The sequence below is a fragment of the Salvia splendens genome, chromosome 12 (genome assembly GCF_004379255.2).
Source record: "Salvia splendens isolate huo1 chromosome 12, SspV2, whole genome shotgun sequence".
NCBI classification, from domain to species: Eukaryota; Viridiplantae; Streptophyta; class Magnoliopsida; order Lamiales; family Lamiaceae; genus Salvia; species Salvia splendens.
Genome location: NC_056043.1, coordinates 31,398,938 through 31,416,858, shown reverse-complemented (window position 1 = coordinate 31,416,858; position 17,921 = coordinate 31,398,938). Strand labels below are relative to the sequence as shown.

General features: G+C 38.4%; 1 protein-coding gene and 2 pseudogenes across 3 annotated transcripts; 1 reads left to right on the top strand and 2 right to left on the bottom strand.

Annotated features, from left to right (window-relative positions):
* Positions 1–790: 790 nt before the first annotated feature.
* On the bottom strand, positions 791–3,248 carry LOC121758120 (annotated as a pseudogene).
* Positions 3,249–5,457: 2,209 nt separating this feature from the next.
* Positions 5,458–9,308, top strand: LOC121757068 (dentin sialophosphoprotein-like). Of its 3 annotated transcripts, XM_042152551.1 has the most exons (3): positions 5,458–5,699; positions 7,087–8,533; positions 9,044–9,308. In XM_042152551.1, the coding sequence occupies exon 2, from the start codon at positions 7,134–7,136 to the stop codon at positions 8,523–8,525; it is 1,392 nt and encodes a 463-aa protein (XP_042008485.1). In that variant the 5' UTR covers positions 5,458–5,699; positions 7,087–7,133; the 3' UTR covers positions 8,526–8,533; positions 9,044–9,308. The 3 variants fall into 3 exon arrangements, with proteins under 3 accessions (XP_042008485.1, XP_042008484.1, XP_042008486.1); XM_042152550.1 differs by lacking the exon at positions 9,044–9,308 and having other exon boundaries at positions 5,460–5,699; positions 7,087–8,764; XM_042152552.1 differs by lacking the exons at positions 5,458–5,699; positions 9,044–9,308 and adding an exon at positions 5,726–5,901 and having other exon boundaries at positions 7,087–8,764.
* A 3,469-nt stretch (positions 9,309–12,777) lies between these two features.
* LOC121757070 lies at positions 12,778–14,579 on the bottom strand (annotated as a pseudogene).
* Between the last annotated feature and the right edge of the window lie 3,342 nt (positions 14,580–17,921).

Here is a 17,921-nt window from a genome sequence, read left to right as displayed (position 1 = left end):
GGTTTACTATGAAAATTTCCACATTTTGTACAGTAGTCACTATTTGGTCCATTTTACTAAAATTCCACAGAGAAAAGTATTCCACTTAAAAAAGGCTTTACATTTTCCATTCTTATCTTAATCGCGGCGAAATATCAACGTTACAATTCGTGTCATTCTAGTGGAAATGTATATTTATAATTAATGTTCATAAATTGATTTAAATCGTAAATTGTACTGGTTAATTAAATCTTGTTTGTACGATTTGATTTCGCTGACGGTTAAAAAATATTGATTGGGGTATGATTTATGGTTTACGTTTGGTTTTTGAAAAATATAAACCAAACTAAACCGAAAACCATATTAATATAATTAGATTAATTATTATGTTTTTTTTTTGTAGTACACATTGTGTTATCTTTTCGGATTTGTGAGTGAATTTTTTGTAAAGCAAATAACTTAGACCAAAACCCTATTTTTCTCACCCATCCTGGACGGCGCCGGCCATAGCAGGCAGTGTGCCTTCTGACTTTTTTAGTTTTATTCTCAGTAAAAAATAGATAATAAGAGTTTTAATTTAAAATTGATTAAATAATGATAGATAATTGGTTGAACTATTATTTTTAAAAAATTGAGGCTCACTCTATTAGAAAAAAATTTCATAATTAAACAAGGACTAATTCTGATAGACAAGCTAAAATGGAAAAATAATACAGAGTATATTTTTTTAAAATTTTACGTGTGATATATCGTTAGTAATCTGAATTCACATATAGTATATATTAATCCAACCCAATCATGCATGATTACATGTAACACATAGTTTCTTGCCTTCGATTGCAAGAGTAAATAATCACAATCCAAACTCTCATACAAAATTAATCCATCGTCAATAATCACTTAATTTGATAATTGATTAATACTTAGGAAGCAAACACTCCTTTGGGAGAGTATTATTAAACCTAGGATAATCTTGGCAATAATCATAGGTGACATGATATTTCTCAACCCATTTGAACAGCCTCCTTTGTGCCCATGTCAATGAGTTGAACCTCTTATTGTTCCACCAATTTGTGGGCTTCGGGTCGCTGCAGCTTCCTTCATTCCCCTTCCAAACGCACGCGTCGATCTTGTGGTCCTTAAACGTGGCCACAAACGGCGCCTTGCTCCAGTCGATCTTGTCTTTCCCGCCATTTGTGGCCCAGCTCTCGCCGTCCCCAAAACTCGCCTGCACGCTCATAGGCTGCCACCTAGGGTATGCCACGCCTTTGTCCGCGTGGTTTCTGTACGTTCGGATCGGAACCCAGTCCACCATGAATCTGAACACACATTTATGATCATGGTTTTTTTTTGCGTCAATGAGGTAAAATTGTAATTTCACAATTTAATATTTAAAAAAACATCAAACGACGTCGTTTGATGTTTTTTTAAAATATTAAAAATTATGCAGATCAAAGGAAGGCCATAGCATTTTCTGCCAACCCTAAAGAAATATTAGGCTCTCATGGCAATTTGGGGCGGCCACCCCTCCTAAATCTGCCACTGTCATTAGCAGCAGACCCAGAAAATTAATTTGAACATATAAAATCAAAATAAAGTGACAAGGACCCTAATTTTAAAAAAAAAAATTAATAAATAAAAGAACTCCATATATGTTCCAAGAAATAGTATCTGTTTCTCAAAACTCTTTTTACTAAACTAACCTTATTCAATGTTTGTGAAGTTGACATAAGGAATGGAGCATAAACATAAAGCAAAATAAACGATTTCATATATATAGGATTATTTAATTAGGTAACATTTTTCAAATCATATTAATTAGCTATTAAATATGGACCAAAACAAATCATATTAATTAGCTATTAAATAGGATTATTTAATTAGGTAACATTTTTCAAATCATATTAATTAGCTATTAAATATGGACCAAAACAAATCTTTATCGACTATCAAGCCATATTAATACTAAGACCATTTGGAATTTTAAGATTCTTGTGAAATTTTGATTCTTTGATTTTGGTTGAAGACCAAAACAAAAGGCATGTTGAAGGAAACTAATGAAATTCTTACACAATTTGGTAGAGGTTCCAAAGTATAGAATATGTATGGAAATCTTTGGTTGGATCAAACCACAGCTTGATTCTCTGCTCTCTCTCATCAAACCCATTTGCATACACATTAGTTTGTAGTGTATAAGGTTGTCCTTCTACGTTGCCCAAGAACTCGAAATCCAGCTCATCTCAATTGGGTTGAGTAGATGTATACGTAGTTTAATTAGTAACATGACACAAGTTTCATTACACAAGAGTTTGTAACAATCAACTCCTTAAGGGTCAACGTCCTATTTGGTCACGACAGACTCCTTCCCAGAGTTGGCTACCAAACGTTCTTGTTGGTCTAGTGTTGCCGTTGGTTCTGATTCTATGGGAATGGAACCGTAACAAACCGGAAACCTTATTCGCGGTTCCAGTTTTGAACTGAAAAATCGGTGGTTCCCAATTTTGGACTGAGATCGTAAGTTAAACCAGAATCGGACCGGTAGAACCGATATGCCATTCCGGTTTAACTGGGTAGCACAACTCACGATTCCAAAATTGGAACCGGTGGGCCGGTTACGACTAAATCGGTGGTCTAGTTAAAAAAACTTAGCAACTCTACGTAGGTCGACTGCCTCCTTCCCCAGACCACCACTCTCTGAATAGTCGGACGTCTCACTCAAAGCATTAATGTTATAAACCAAGGATGGAATTTATCCCAAAAGACTAGTCCTATCACAAAAAAATGGCTCATTTGGTCTACAAACCTCATATCAATTGCTTTACACGATCGATATGAGACACGTTAATTCATTGTACAAGAGTCCGTAACAAACACATAATAAAATATGGACTTACATAAAAGGCCACAACTGTGCCAGCTGAGTTCCCTGGCACCAACTTAATTTTCATGTCAAACTGTCCAAACAAGAACATGTCATTTGAAGCAAAACCAGAACCTAGACAAAAAATAAATAAATTAATTAATACATAGTAAATTTTACAAATGTATAACATAACTAGTACTACTAAAATATGATAATTAATTAATTAACCAGAATCCTTGTCAAGAACTAAACTTCTGCTATGGCCATCAATAGATGTATTAACATGACTAGGTGACCATGTCACAAAGAAATCCTTGTTGAAATCTCCTGTTGAAACAATCGAAGCCCAACAATCTTGGATCAAGAAAATCGAAATCAAAAGGACAAAAATAAATAAATTATTCATGATTTTGTTTTTGTGTGATGAAGAATGAGTGTCATATATATATAGGTGTTGCATATACGGTAGGGATATTGTAACGATGTGAAGAGAATCACTTAGATTTTTTGCATAAGCAAGAATATCTTTAGGAGCAAGCAATGAAATATACTAGTACTATACTATATATCACCAATCATAATTAAGCACAGCTATAGATTCAATTTAACTAACTAAGTTTGCTTGGAGTTACATCAAAAGATAACCACCTTAAATTAGTTAGTAACAAACTACAATCATGTTAAAACTGAACTTAATTAAATGCAAAATGTGGCTGTTTATTTATTATTTCTTTTTTTTCTTTTGCAAATATTCCAAGCTTTTGGCGTACATAAACATTATCAATAGGCTTTTCAATTTTCATGGTATTCCTATTGAAGAAAGTGTAAGAAAAGAGGAAAACCTGAGCTGGAAAATAATTTGATTACTTTTGTAGTCAACTTTGTTGTGAGTCCAAATATTCTTTTCCTTGGATATGATCTACCTATTATATTCATCTATAAGTAGTTAATTTTTTGGCCCCATTTATATGTAACAATGATTAATTAAAACATTAAACTAAATTACAATGAGACAAACATGCGTTTCAGCCTTGTTTTGTTTTGTTTTGTTTTGCTCGGCTCCCTTAATTTTACAGTTATTATGGTATCATAGTATTGGATCTTGATTACTTTTAATTTCCACGTGGTCGGTTTGAATTTTACTTTTTTATTTATGTCTCTCGTCGTGATGTATATAATTAAATGTAGTTTTTTGGCTAAAAATTAAAGTTTTCCTATGATCTAGGAATTTTTCTGGTTAGAGATATTATAAATTGAAATTTTCAAAATGAAAGTGTGAAAAATGTGTACTTTTTAAAGAATATTTGTATTTTTGATGTCTGTTCCCACGGACCAATCACTAACTTAGAGGTTTTTGAGAGGAATGCCAAAATAGATGCATCTTTGTTGATATAAATAACATGAATCACATCTTTTAAGCTTTTCTCAAATATGCAGTCTCATATTTGTATACTTTTGGAATCACTTCTATTCTGATATGTTTTGATACATTAATGTTCGCCTCCGCTTTAGTAAGAGTTGCTCCTTGTCTCTAGTCTATACACCTGTCTATGCACCGACATTCACTCGGCCTCTACTTAGCTAAATGTTTTTTTTCATACATAGGAGTTCGAGATAATGTTGGCTCGTAGACTGCACTCCCTTCGACGAGTTCAGCCCCGGTAGACTACCCGCCACCCTCAGACGCGTCCAGGCTCGAAAGCTTGCCAAGCCCCAAGGAAACAACCTTGAACAGGCCCATAGGGAAATTAATCCCAAAGTCGCGCCATCCAGGACTCGAACTCAAGACCTCCAGGATGGTGCCATATCCTTGCCACCCTTCTTAATCACTTGAGCTGGGGGCTTGATTACTTAGCTAAAAGTTAAAGGTTTAGTACTTAGTAAAATAATTTAGGCATATTTTTGTTTGATCCATTATAAATTAAAATTTTCAAAAGGGATTTTCTGAGTGAGAGGAAGGAGTAATTCTTAAAAATATTTTTTCTTTTTGATTTAATTTTTGGTGTTAAATGTGTTAGCAAGAATGCATTGTAGCCCAAAAGTAATGGTTTCGAAAAATTCAGCTCGATTGATTTAAACAATAATTAGCCCAAGCCCAAATGGGCTAGATCAAAAACCGAGTGCATTGTCCCAATAATATCGAAAAATTTCTTATCGCTTGATTATCAAACTTTGTTAGTGTGCTTTTGGATTCAAAGATACCGTTTTGATACTTGTGTGGAATGTGTATTAATTTTCTTCAATACTTAATAAAAATTTTCTAACAATCAATGGAAGTTTATTGCAGTATTTTGGATTTTCTACAAGTTGTATTGAAATTTATGGACACTTCAAAAGTATTTAGCAATATAAATAACAATTTATAAATCGTCAAAATAAGCATCAATAGCTTATAAATTCTCCAAAAATATAAGTTTACAATCAATAATTATAAAAGTATTAATCTAACTAATAAAGCACACTACATTAAGCTCAAATTGAAATTTAAATAATTGTTGCCGCCTTCAATTAGTCACTTTTCCTAAAAACATTACCATCAGAAATTAAAGGTCAGAATGAAGCGACTCATGGCGAAATTGTAAAGTACTGTATGGAAGAAACAGAAGATGACCCGGTCATTATATGGGCCAACCCGAAAGCCCGGTTCAACTGTATGTCGTATCCCTCTGCTCTGTGTTAACAAGGAACACTCTCTTCTATCATTATCAGTAGATCAGAGGAGAGAGAGTGTTGAAGGGAGCTGGCAAGGCCTCCTATTTACAGCAAAGAGACATTTTCCAGCTATTTCGAGCTTCGAAGTTTCCATCCTTTTGTCTTTTTTAATCGATTTCTTGTTTTTCTTTGGGACCGCTTAAAGGTATGCCATTGGCTTCGTGTTCTGTAAATTCGTAATTGATTAATTAATTTCGCAATTTGTTGAGTGTTTTCGTTTACTTCGGTATGACCTGTTTGGCGGTTCAATGATGGCTGTGTGATGCCTGCGGTGGAATTGAATTTTTCAATGTCGTGGTGATTATTGCTTCTAATCAATTGTTTCCTGTTTCCTGCTTCGGCTTTGGGTAATTGCTGTATAGATTTGCTTCTGACTTCATTTGCTTGGGATTTTGCTTCAACGATTTATTTAGCTGTGAATTTTTATAGTCTCTCATTTTTCTCTATGTGCTTGTTGTATCGGAGATAAAGGCCTTTTTACAATCTACTGCTCTAATTTATGCCTAAATTCTTATTCTTGTAGATTTTCTGTTTTTTTGTTAGATTTTTTTGGCTGCAGACTACAGTAGAGAAAATCTAAAGGTAGATTGTGAATTGTTTTTGGAATAAAGTATGTGGAGTCTCCCTGTCTTTTGTCTAAACTATGAATGCTACTTAATAGATGCTTTCAGCATTTGCTTTCATAAAGAGTGATTTGATCTTTAATGTTTTAGTGTGTGCTAAAGAAGGTAAGTAACTTTGTTCAGTCAAATGCAAGCTTGCTTGCCTCACTGAGGGGTCAGGTCGGGGTAATTAACTTGGTCGTGAATGAAGCTTCAGTTTGCAATAATGTGTGGATCTTTTGTTCCTCTTCGTCTTTCTATATGTTATGTTAGTCAAACTGATGCTTCTGAGGTTTACATTCTACATGTGATTTAGTGTGGTTTGAGGTGTTTCTTGTGATCGCTTTCTTAAGCATGGTTCGTTACTGGGGTCCAGAAAAAACCATATGCAGTTTGTTCCTTTTCTCGAGTACTCTGGTGCAAATAATTGGTTAGAAACAAAATGATTAATTCTAAATAAAGAATCCTTCAATTCATATGTTGTGGAAGACTGCAAGAGATATTGAATACTTTTCGTGAGGTTTGATCTTTTGTGGTGATGTAAACTGTATTAGGACTTTTTGTTGCTCTCACTAGTTACTAGTTAAAGGTATCATTCTGCTTTACGTCTCACCCTGAGCATATTGATATTATTAACGATCTCTAACTTCTGTCAAATATAAGATTGTATACAATTGAATGGCCATGGAAATCATGTTTTGGGTATGTACGCGAATATGTTTACGTACGAACCCAAATATATATGAAACCATTTCTTGAATCGGAACCATGCCCCATGGGGAGATATTTTCCACGAATGATCCTTTTCTAACGTGCAATGATGTGAATTTATCAGTGAAAATGATTTCCTGGTCATCTTATGTTTTTAGTAGTGTGATTGTCATAATGAAAATTCCATTTTTTATGTTTCTTTTTTCTCTTAAATGGCAGGTTCTTTTGAGTAGCGGTGAGAAAGGAGAATACTTGTAGAAATCATAATGTATAGACAATCATCGAGCAGGAACCAAAGATCCAAAGGGGTCAAGGTTAAGAATGTGCTGCAAGTTTGTTTGCTGCTTGCTGTTTGCTGTTGGTTGCTATACCAAGTTAAACATTCCCATGACAAGAAGGCAGAATTTGATGAAACTAATGCCAAAAGGTCGCTTCAAAAAACAAGTCGTGACGATCTTATAAGTCTTGGAAGGAAAGATATCCGTCCTCGAGTAGATGACATGGACTCTAAGAGTGAGATTCATGATGAAACATCAGAAGAAGATGAAACTGCTGAAGAATTAGAGGAAGAGAAGCATGATGAAGATGATCCAGAAGACAAGAAGGTCGATGAGAGGGATGACGACGAGGAAGGAGGTAGAGATGATGAAAGAGAAGAGCACGAACAAGAGAAATCTGATGCCGAAGTTGATAGGGAACATGGTTTGGTGGATGGTGGGGAGAGGGAAGATGGTGAGGAGAATGAAACTCAAGAAACAGATTTTGAAGGTCATGCCCAAACAGAGAATGAAACGACTGTTGACGATACTGACCGTGATACGAAAGATAGGAGTGCCCACGAAGCACATGAGGAACATTACAAGGCAGATGACGCTTCTAGTGCTGTAACTGAAAATGAGAACGAAAAAGTGGAGAACTCGAAAGAGAATAAGAGTGAAGAAACTTATAAAAGTGAGAACATGAAAGACTCGGAGGTGGATGGCAGTGAGGCAGCTGGAGATGTCCATCAACCAAACGTCACAGCCACTTCAGTCAAGGATGATACGTTACACGACCCTGAGAATGGCTCTACTCCTAATAATGCAATAACAGAAGGATACACTGATCATTTGATTAGTAATAGCACAACTACTGATGTTACGATAGAGAACTCGACGTTGCCCTTAGATAATGCAACAGAGAGCAAGTCTGAGTTAGGCACCGAGCGTACATCTGTAGAAGGATCTGACTCTAAAACTGTTGATCCTGAGGAGGCCAATAAGTCTACCTTAAATGTAGACAATACTCGTTTGGACTCTAATTCAACAGGTTCTACTGATACAAACGAGGCAGAATCACTTCCCGAGGATTTCTTGAATAATAGTATAGACTCTTCTGTATCATACGATTCAAGGTTAGAGGCTTCACATGTAGAAGAGGACAACACTACAGAAGAGAAAACTGAATTTGATGGTGAGATATCAGATACAAGTGATGGCACAGATGAAAGCTCGGATTCTACACCAACTGATAACGCTGAAGAAGAAGTTCAAGAGGATGCTATTGATATATCTGATACTTCCGATTCCTTGGAGGAGAAAGATACTCGAGTGGATCTCGACACACTCCCTGAGATACAAACAGAGGCGAGCAATAGCAAAGATGTTGCTGCAGAGTGAATATAGAGGTAGCAGGGTACTGTTAATCGCATCGATTTCCTTGTTTTCCCACTTAAATATCAGGGTCCCCGTAGTATATTTTTGGTCCCATTTTCCTGTGTATGAAATGTCAAGCTTCTGCTTCCAGCTTTACGCGTAGAACTTAGGCAAGGTGATGCCCCCCCGCCTTCTGGCTCATATTGTATGAATCAACTAATCTAATTTGCTTATGTTAGTAAGTTTGCAACCATGTTCTTCAATCCATCATGCTTCATTATATGATTATATGAATCAAAATTGTACAAAGACCTTTGAGTTTGGGATTTGAAGTCATTGACATCAAGGGTCTTTGTTGCTGCACTTGGAGCCAAAATGTTAATAGATGTGGTTTAAGATTTGGTGAAACTATTTATATCAGAATTAGTTGAAAAGGACTTGCAGCATTAGTTGTAGTATTTGTTTGTTTTGCTATTCAATGTGATAGGTTCTTGAATGCAAATTTCAAAATAGTTGTTGAATTTAATAATATTGTGGTACAGGTTGGGTGCAATATACTCTGGAAGCATTGAAGACTTTAGTTGAAGTCAAGAATTAGCTAATCCACTTCAAAACCTCAAAGTAAGCCTTAGAAAATGGGTATGAAGATACGTTAAAATACAACTAAGATGGTAAGACACTTATTCCCCGATCAATAAGTGCAAAGTGATTAAATTAATATATAAAGAAAAGGAAACTTGTAGACTTGGAACTCTCTTATATTCGATCATTTCATTATGTAGATAGTATACTTTATAATTATTTCCAACCTAACTCATAAGCTGTAATTTATTGGATGAGTGGAGATTAAATTAAGCTTTGATGAAATAAAATAAAGAGTGGGTAGGTCAAAATATGTGGACATGAAACAAGCCGTGCAATTTGAACTGTCAACCACTAATAAGGAATTTAAAATACTCCCTCCGTCCCGCACTACTCGCACGTTTCCTTTTAGCACGGATATTAAGGAATGAGTGTATAGCAAAGTCAAATATTACGGCTGTAGGTGATAATTTTTACTAAAAATGTAAAGAGTGCAAATAACTTGGGACGCCCAGAAAGGAAATAAATGCAAGTACACGGGATGGAGGGAGTACATAATTGAGGTTTTAGCTAAACAACAAGATAGTGTTATATGTATAGTCTCGAAATACTCCAGGAAGGCAGGAACTGACCAATTAAATTACTAAAAAGGAGACAAATTGGCAGAAAATTATGAATTTTGATCAAATTCTAGTTCGTTTCGCAATTTAGAACAGTAGTAAAAATGATAAATTTTAGTACTATTTTCTTAAATTTCTCATGGGGTCTAATTTAGTTTGAAATTGTATTTAATTCGGTGTCTGAAAAAAATCTTCGGAGGAGACCTTTTGTGATTTTACCAATTTTCTCAACACAATTAGCAAATAATTCAATCACATCATCATTTTAAAACATGTGCACTAATTTACCAACATACTTGCAAATAGAAATCTGAGTATTTTGTCATGGGAAAATTGAGAAAAATGTTAAAATTTATAATTTTTATGATTAATTTGAAAGTTCCGGCCGGGAGGGGTCAAAATTTATCGAAAATTCATAATTTCCTCCTTCCCCATAATTTACCTATATTTAATGATTAGTGAAAAAAAAAGAGACTATAATTCCACTCACCGCATTGAATTAATTCTGTACAAAAATATTTACTAAGTACTAGTGATAGCAATAGTTATTTCGGTTATTTAAACATTGTTAATCATGTTTATAGAGCTTTGGAATTAAAGAAGGCACTGAACTGAAGTAGAAGATTTAGGATTTTGGTTTGTTGATAATGATAATAATTTCGCCTATTTCATTGTTCATTAATATTTCGTAGTCTTTGCAATTATACTAGTAGAACTGTAATTTTGTACATTATGACATCTAAAAAAATACTGGAACATGGAAAGATGCTGACTCGTAACGGTGATTTTGCACATCGTAGCATCTAAATGTCTTGACGAGATGTAAATCATGGATAGGGTTTAAGACTTTAGAAGGATGATTCTAGTTTCAATAGTTATCATTCTTGAAACAAAAATACCGAAACAAGAAAATATACTGGCTTATAATTGTAATTTGCACATCATAAGCATCTAAATGCCTTGACTGATGTAAATCATTGTAGGTTAGGACTTTGGAATAATGATCTAATTTCACTATGATTTCATTCTTAAACAAAAATACCATAAATTGAGAAAGATATGGACTTGTAACGGTAATTTTGCACATCATAGAATTTTAAATATCTTAATGAAGGGTTTAGACTTTAGGGGCATCCGCAATGGGGCGGACGATAAGCCGCCCGATGCCTCGGGCGCGTCATCGTCCGCCACTGTGGGTGTGCGGACGATGCCCGATGCATCGTCCGCGGACAATACGCGGACGATAGGGCATCGTCCGCGCCATCATCCGCCCACTATGGGTGACGCGAACGATGCAATGGGGTTTTTCGTTTTTTTTTTGAATTTTTGTCTATTTAAACCTCGTCTCTCATTCTATTTTTCATACAAACATTTATCTCATCTTTCATTTTCCATACGAATGTTTCGATCATCTATCACAAACAAAAATGAACCACGACTACGACTGGAGTACCCTCGGAGGGCGTTAGTCGGACCTTGACTTGAGCCTTATTCGATGTCGTTAATGACGCAATGGCAGATTGCTTAGCCGAAATGCAGCGCGAGGGGAGGAGGCACGGAGCGGCGGAGCAGATCCCCATACAATATTCGAACGTCGGACATTGTCCGCCGCGACGACGCCGTAGCTCACGAACGTCTATTTGCAGACTATTTTACCGAGGCAACCACGGTGGGGCCCGACTGTTTTCACACCGCCGGTTTAGAATGAATCGTTATCTTTTTCTCAGCATTGTCCAGACGTTGGAGTCACGGGATGAATACTTCCAGTATCGGGAAGATGGCATCGGTAGACCTGGACTTACGCCGTGCAGAAGTGCACGGTTGCACTTCGGCAGTTTGGCCTACGGCACACGACCGACATGTCGACGAGTACTTTCACGTCGGGAGACAACTGGCCGCGAGTGCCTGCAATATTTGTAGGGGAGTTGTGGAGGCTTACAGTGACACATATTGCGAACGCCGACTTGCTGTGGATGTCAGGGCCTAATGAAGATGCACGAGACGGCGCACGGCTTTCTTGGGATGCTTAGGGAGCATCGACTGTATGCAACTGTGAGTGAAGAATTGTCTGACGGCGTGGAGAGGCCAATTTACTAGTGGATACAAGGGCAGCCACCCGACGATGATCCTCGAAGCCGTCGCTGACCATTAGTTCTGGATCTGGCATGCTTACTTCGGTGTAGCTGGGGTCGAACAACGAACATCAACGTCCTCAACATCACCACTATCTTCACCAAGCAATGCAATGGCAACGGCCCGACCATCGAGTTCAATGCCAACAGACGCCAGATATCACATGGGGTACTACTTGGCCGAGGCATATACCCAAGGTGGCCTGTTTTTCTGAAGACGATCAGCTGCCCAATGGGTGAGAAGAGAGTTTTAATTTTGCGCAAAAGCAGGAGGCGGCGTGAAGGATGTGGAGCGGGCATTTGGTGTGCCCCAATCACGGTGGGCAATAGTGAAATCACGCTCGAGGATTACCGACGGGCTTCAATGAGGTTTCTATCTAGACAGGCCTCAATGCGCTAACACAACAAGACCATGCTCAGCTGCATGAACGACATGATTGAAAGAAGTTTGGGGCCGTAACCGCCGTCGTTGAGAATGAGTATTTTTTTTTTAATTCGTATTGTAATTTGTTAATTTTAAATTGAAATGAAATATTTTTTGTCAATTTTTGTAGTTTATTTAAATATTTACATAAAGAAAATGCTTATGGCGGCTTATAGGGCGCCCCATGCTGGTGTGAAATGGTAGGAGGATAAAATGATGATGGGCGGTGTGCATAGGGTGCCCTATAGGGCGCTCCATTGCTAATGCCCTTAGACATTAAAAGGATAATCTATTTTCAATAAATTACATATTTGAACGAAAATACTAGAATCCATGATAGGGTTTGGACTTTAGAAGGATGATCAAATTTCAATAAGATTTATTTATTTCATTTTTTCAATGACCAAAACAAGCTGGTCGGATTTATTTACTTTTTTCAACAATATACTCTATAAATTACATTTAGAGTGGTTGATGGACACCTTTTTATTGAAATTTTGAATTTATATATACAGATCTTTAGCATAAGCCAACCTGTGACCAATACTTTTATTTCATTCTTAGCTAACCACAATTACAATAAAATACTACTCCTCGGATAAATAACTAAAATTTCGAATTGAAAACTCGCAATTGTACAAATGAATTGACTCAATAAAATTGGAAGATGGGAATATGTTTAAAATGAAAAAAAATAGCTGTCAATGACTATACACTATACACTAGCAATGGAAAAATTGATGTAAAACTCTGGGTCTCGGACCAACCGAGACCCGACCCGAATAGGGCAATACCCTATTCGAGATCCGGTTGTCGCAGCTCTTTGCGGAGCTTTTTCGAAAACGGCCTGCAAGCATCCATGCTGAGATCTACGGCGGCCGCCAACGCCACAAACGCCGCCGCATCCTCCGTGCAGCTCACGTGCTGCACCCCGACCTCCACCTCTGGCTTCGAGCACCTGCCGTCGCCTTGCACCGTCGAGGACATCACGAACCCTCGGTACAAGAGATGCGCCCACGACCCGGACCCGGAAGCCGACCCGAGGTCCGACCCGGACCCAGATCCGGAGCTGAGGTCAAAGCTGCTGTTGGGGCTCGTCATCGGCGTGGGGCCGGTGGTGATGTCGACGGTGAACTTCCCTCCCTTCTTGGTGGGGATGCTGGAGCTGGCGAGGGTGGCGGCATCGATGCCGCCGTCAGGGACGAGGTCGAACCGGTAGCCGAGGTGGTTGCCGTTGCTCCACGCCTCCAGCCGCCCCCACGGCCTCCACGTGTTGTGCCCCGGACGCAGGATCAGCCACGCCCCTGGGTTGGACCGGCTCACTCGGTCCGTGCCCGGTGATGGCACAAACGCGTCACCATCGAGGCAGCCGCAACGGGAGATCCGGACAAGTCGTGGATGGTGATGGACCATCCCTTCCGCTCTTTCGAGGGATGCTCCTTGTTGTTGCCGTCGCCGGAGCCGAAGCAGCTTGCTGATGTGCTTGGTTCTGATAGTGAAGATCTGTTCATCAACAAATTCAAAGATTAGATTATTTTGTGATACGAATAACATTTTGCTAATCAAACACTGCTAATTAATTAAGTGTGGCCATTATTGAATCCCAATCATAGAAGATCTGTTTGAACATTTTAACAAACACATGGAAGAAGATGCCATGAATGTGTTCATAATTTTTAATTGAATTGGGGCAAAATCAAATCTGCAATCAAATTCTCATATTCTCTTATTACTAATTCAATCAACGCTATAATCAACATTCTATACAAGTAATCATCTGAATCTGATTTCATTCCTAAAATTATTCATTTCCTAATCAAAATCAAACTCAGAACTCAAAAGCAATTAAAATTGAGGGGAAAACACTACAGCTCTAAATCTCTAATCAATTAGCATAATCGAAAGAGTAATTGAACAAAGGAATGAAGATATTCACCTCGATCTCATGATCCTCTCATTAGAACTCCTCAAACCGAACTTGCAAGTGAAAACCGGCTGCTTAACATTCCCATTCACCTGAAAAACCTGCGGGCTGCACTCAGGCTCTCCGTCAAACAGAAACACAAATCTCGGGTCGGGCTCGGCCCGCACATTCAGATGCAGCTTCAAATCCGACCCGCCGACCGCGACCCAGCCGTTATGAATCACGCACTTCCCCATCTTCTCGAGAATCTCCCTCAGGTCCAGCTGCACCGCGACGCAGCCGACCAGCTTCCCGCCGGCGCGGAGGCCGCATCCGGCGGCGCCGCGGCGGTGAATCTCGATCTTCAGGGAGGAGGATCCGCCGGTTTTGTCGGCCAATTTGTCGAGCTCGAGCTTGCTGAGGAGAAGCAGCAGGCGTTGATTTTGGTGTCGACGGCGTCGTAGGTCGGAGGATTGGAGGGAGAGGTCGGCGAATTGGTTGGGGAAGGGTTTGAATTTGAGCTTGCAGTAGTAGGAGGAGGGGGGAGGAGGGGGTTTAGGGGAAATCGGAGGGAGAGATTGGAGATGAGGATGCGATGGAAGGGGCAGGGATCCATTGTGAGGAGAGAGTGTGGATGGGGAAAGAGGGGGGAAGAAGGTAGATAAATGAAGGAAATGGGGAAAATGAAGAAGGAGAAGGAGACAGGCTGGATGGGGGCGGGCGTGCACCTACACTGTGTGTGCCAGCTGAGGGGAATCCCACACACATCTGTCAATCACTCTTCCTCTTATTTTTTATTTAGCTACTAATAATAACCGCATATTTCCGGTTAAATGTCTTGTTTCGAAGGAACCAAAAGAAAATATTTTCGGGAAAAGGATTGGCTCTGAGGACTGGGCACAGGGTCCCAGTCCCGAATCCGTCGGCTGCCGGTGAATGAAGCCGCCGCGCCGTCCTATCTATTTAAAGTTTGAGAATAGATCGAGGGCGTTGCGCCCCCGATGTCTCTAATCATTGACTTTACCTGATAGAACTCGCACGTCAGTATCGCTGCGGGCCTCCACCAGAGTTTCCTCTGGCTTCGCCCCGCTCAGGCATAGTTCACCATCTTTCGGGTCCCGACAGGTATGCTCACTCGAACCCTTCTCAGTATATTAACAATGAACGGGGGGGGGAATATATAAATGATAAATTGTCAAAAAAAAAAACAATTTTTGGTAAAAATCATGAATTTGTATTTGATAAAGCAACAAAAAAAAGTTAGATGTGAACGTATTTACCGATAAAATGAATAATGTAGTTTGTTTATGAATAAAATGATATCGAATAGATGAAAAAGACAACAATGCATTATATGGAAGGCCGACTAAATTTTTTGTTGTCAGGTAACTTCGAACAAATATAGACATCATGGTTTTTACAATTGATTTTTAGATTTGCGGGACGGATACAAATTCGTGAGTTTTTTGTCAGTTTCTCCGCCCGCGGCATATATTATCGGGATGTGTCGTTCGGTTTTGAGGCAATCTGCAACGCTGCCTCTTATGCGTCTCTTAACTGTCTCATCTCTTCACTATTCATGGGTCTCATTATACTTTTCATCTCATCTCTTAACAAAGAGACAACACCTGCAACCCTCCATCTCTTAACCATTTCATCCCTTAACTATTCATTAAATTTCATTTTTTTATTTTTATTTCTAACAAATTCAATTAAAAAAACACACATCATTAAATAAAATAAAATTACAATTTAAAATCCTAAAAAATAAAAAAATTGTAGAGTGTTTGAGTGAGAATAGAGAGTTTTTTTTTTGATTAATTTGTGGGAATGATTTGATATTTATAGAAGTGATGAGGCTTAAAAAAATACCCAAAAAAAATTGTAAAAAAAGTGTGTATAATTTTTGGGGGTTTTTTTCGAATTTTTTCTGAATTTAAAAAAAATACATTTTTAATGGAAATAAACGACGCCCACTCGCGGGCCGGCTAGTGGGCGTCACGCCTAGTGCCAGCGCTCGCCACGTGGGCTGGCGCGCAGGGAGCTGTCTCGTCAACTCTCCCTCCGGGACGAGACGCCCGACGAGACGAGACCGAGACGGAGGGCAGCATCACCGTCTCGTCTCTCCGAGACGAGACGAGACGGATAATAGACGCGTTGCGGATGCTCTGAAGCATTTTTCAGAAAAGAAAACACTACTTTGTCTATTTTATTTTTTTCTATCATTATGTAGTTTCTCCACTTATTAAAATAACTGTATATAAATTTTCGTGTCAAACTGAAACCATAGTAGTACAATGAGACATCAATGTATTAAACAAGATTTGATTGTTTCGATTAAAAATATGATTCAATTGATTAATTTTAACGTATATTGTTCGATTAGTGATATGATTGGATGGATTAGTTTTTAACGCATCTTGATATTTTACAATCATAAATTAATTTCGAATAAATTAAAGCTAGATTTATCTAAGAATTAATTGAATGTTAACATATATTCTTCGATTAGAGATACGTTTTGATGGATTAAATTCTAACGTATCTCGACATTTCCCTATTCTAAAATTAATCTCGAACCAATTCAAGCTTCGTGTAATATAACAATCATATTATTAATCTTAACCTATACTGTTTTAGTGTTTTGTCCTTTCTATGTATTTGATGATTGGTTACATGGAATGTTTTAACACTAGCCAGCTGGTAATTGAATTAACGTCTCTTCTCTCTCCTCTTTCTCTCTCAAGATTGCATACGTTAGAATTGGCAGACAGCTGTAAAGAGAGGATATGTTTTGAAGATGACTAGGATTGGACGGTAGTCTTCTTCTAAAAGCATCTCCCAAGCAATAGGCAACCATAACCCATAAACCTACCATCAACTTCTACCACATCATCAGTACTAAAAACTCCTCCTGCTATATTATCAAGACAATGAATTGGACAAGCAATAGGTTAGCCACAATAAACAAAATTATAAAAAAACAAATAATTAACACTCACACAAAATACGAAATTAAATTTACGACACAAATACTGGGAAATTCAATAATAATATTTAATTTAAAAAAGTACATTAATTAAAAAAAATACATAATTAAAAAAAAGTAGATTAAAAAAATTACATAATAAAAAAAACTAACGTCGTGCAGTGCTCCGCACCCACAACTCTTCAATCGCGTATATATAGTGTTTCGAAAATTAAATAAATAAAAAATGGACTGGCCCATCGCTCGCCGCCGATTGGGAGCCTGCAATGGCGGCCAAGCGCCCGAAAATCGGCGTGCGCTCGCCGATTTTCTCCCCGAATTGCCTCTCGCCGCCTGCAATGGTTCGGCAAGCGAACAGGCCAGCGCCGGGAATCGGCTAGCCGGTCCGCTCGCCGCCATTGTTGATGCTCTAACATAAATGGACTCCAGCCTAGGGATGTCAATCGGGCCGGGGTTTCTGGACTCCGGTCTAGGGATGTCAATCGGGCCGGGCCGAACCCCGGCCCATCGGGTTTCGGGTCGGCCCTACTCAGGTTGCGGGTCAATCGGGTGCGGGCAAATCGGTTGTGAATTGTGATTCTTTCGGGTGTGTAAAAGTTCAACCCTGACCGGCTGACCCTAAAATCTCGGGTTCGGGCTAGCCTAACGGGTTAATCGGGGTGCTATCGATAAGATTAATATGCGATCAATCCAATAAATAATGATGAAAATTAGTTATATCATAAAATGTAAAATATTTAATTATGATAAATTTGAGATATATGGTCAAA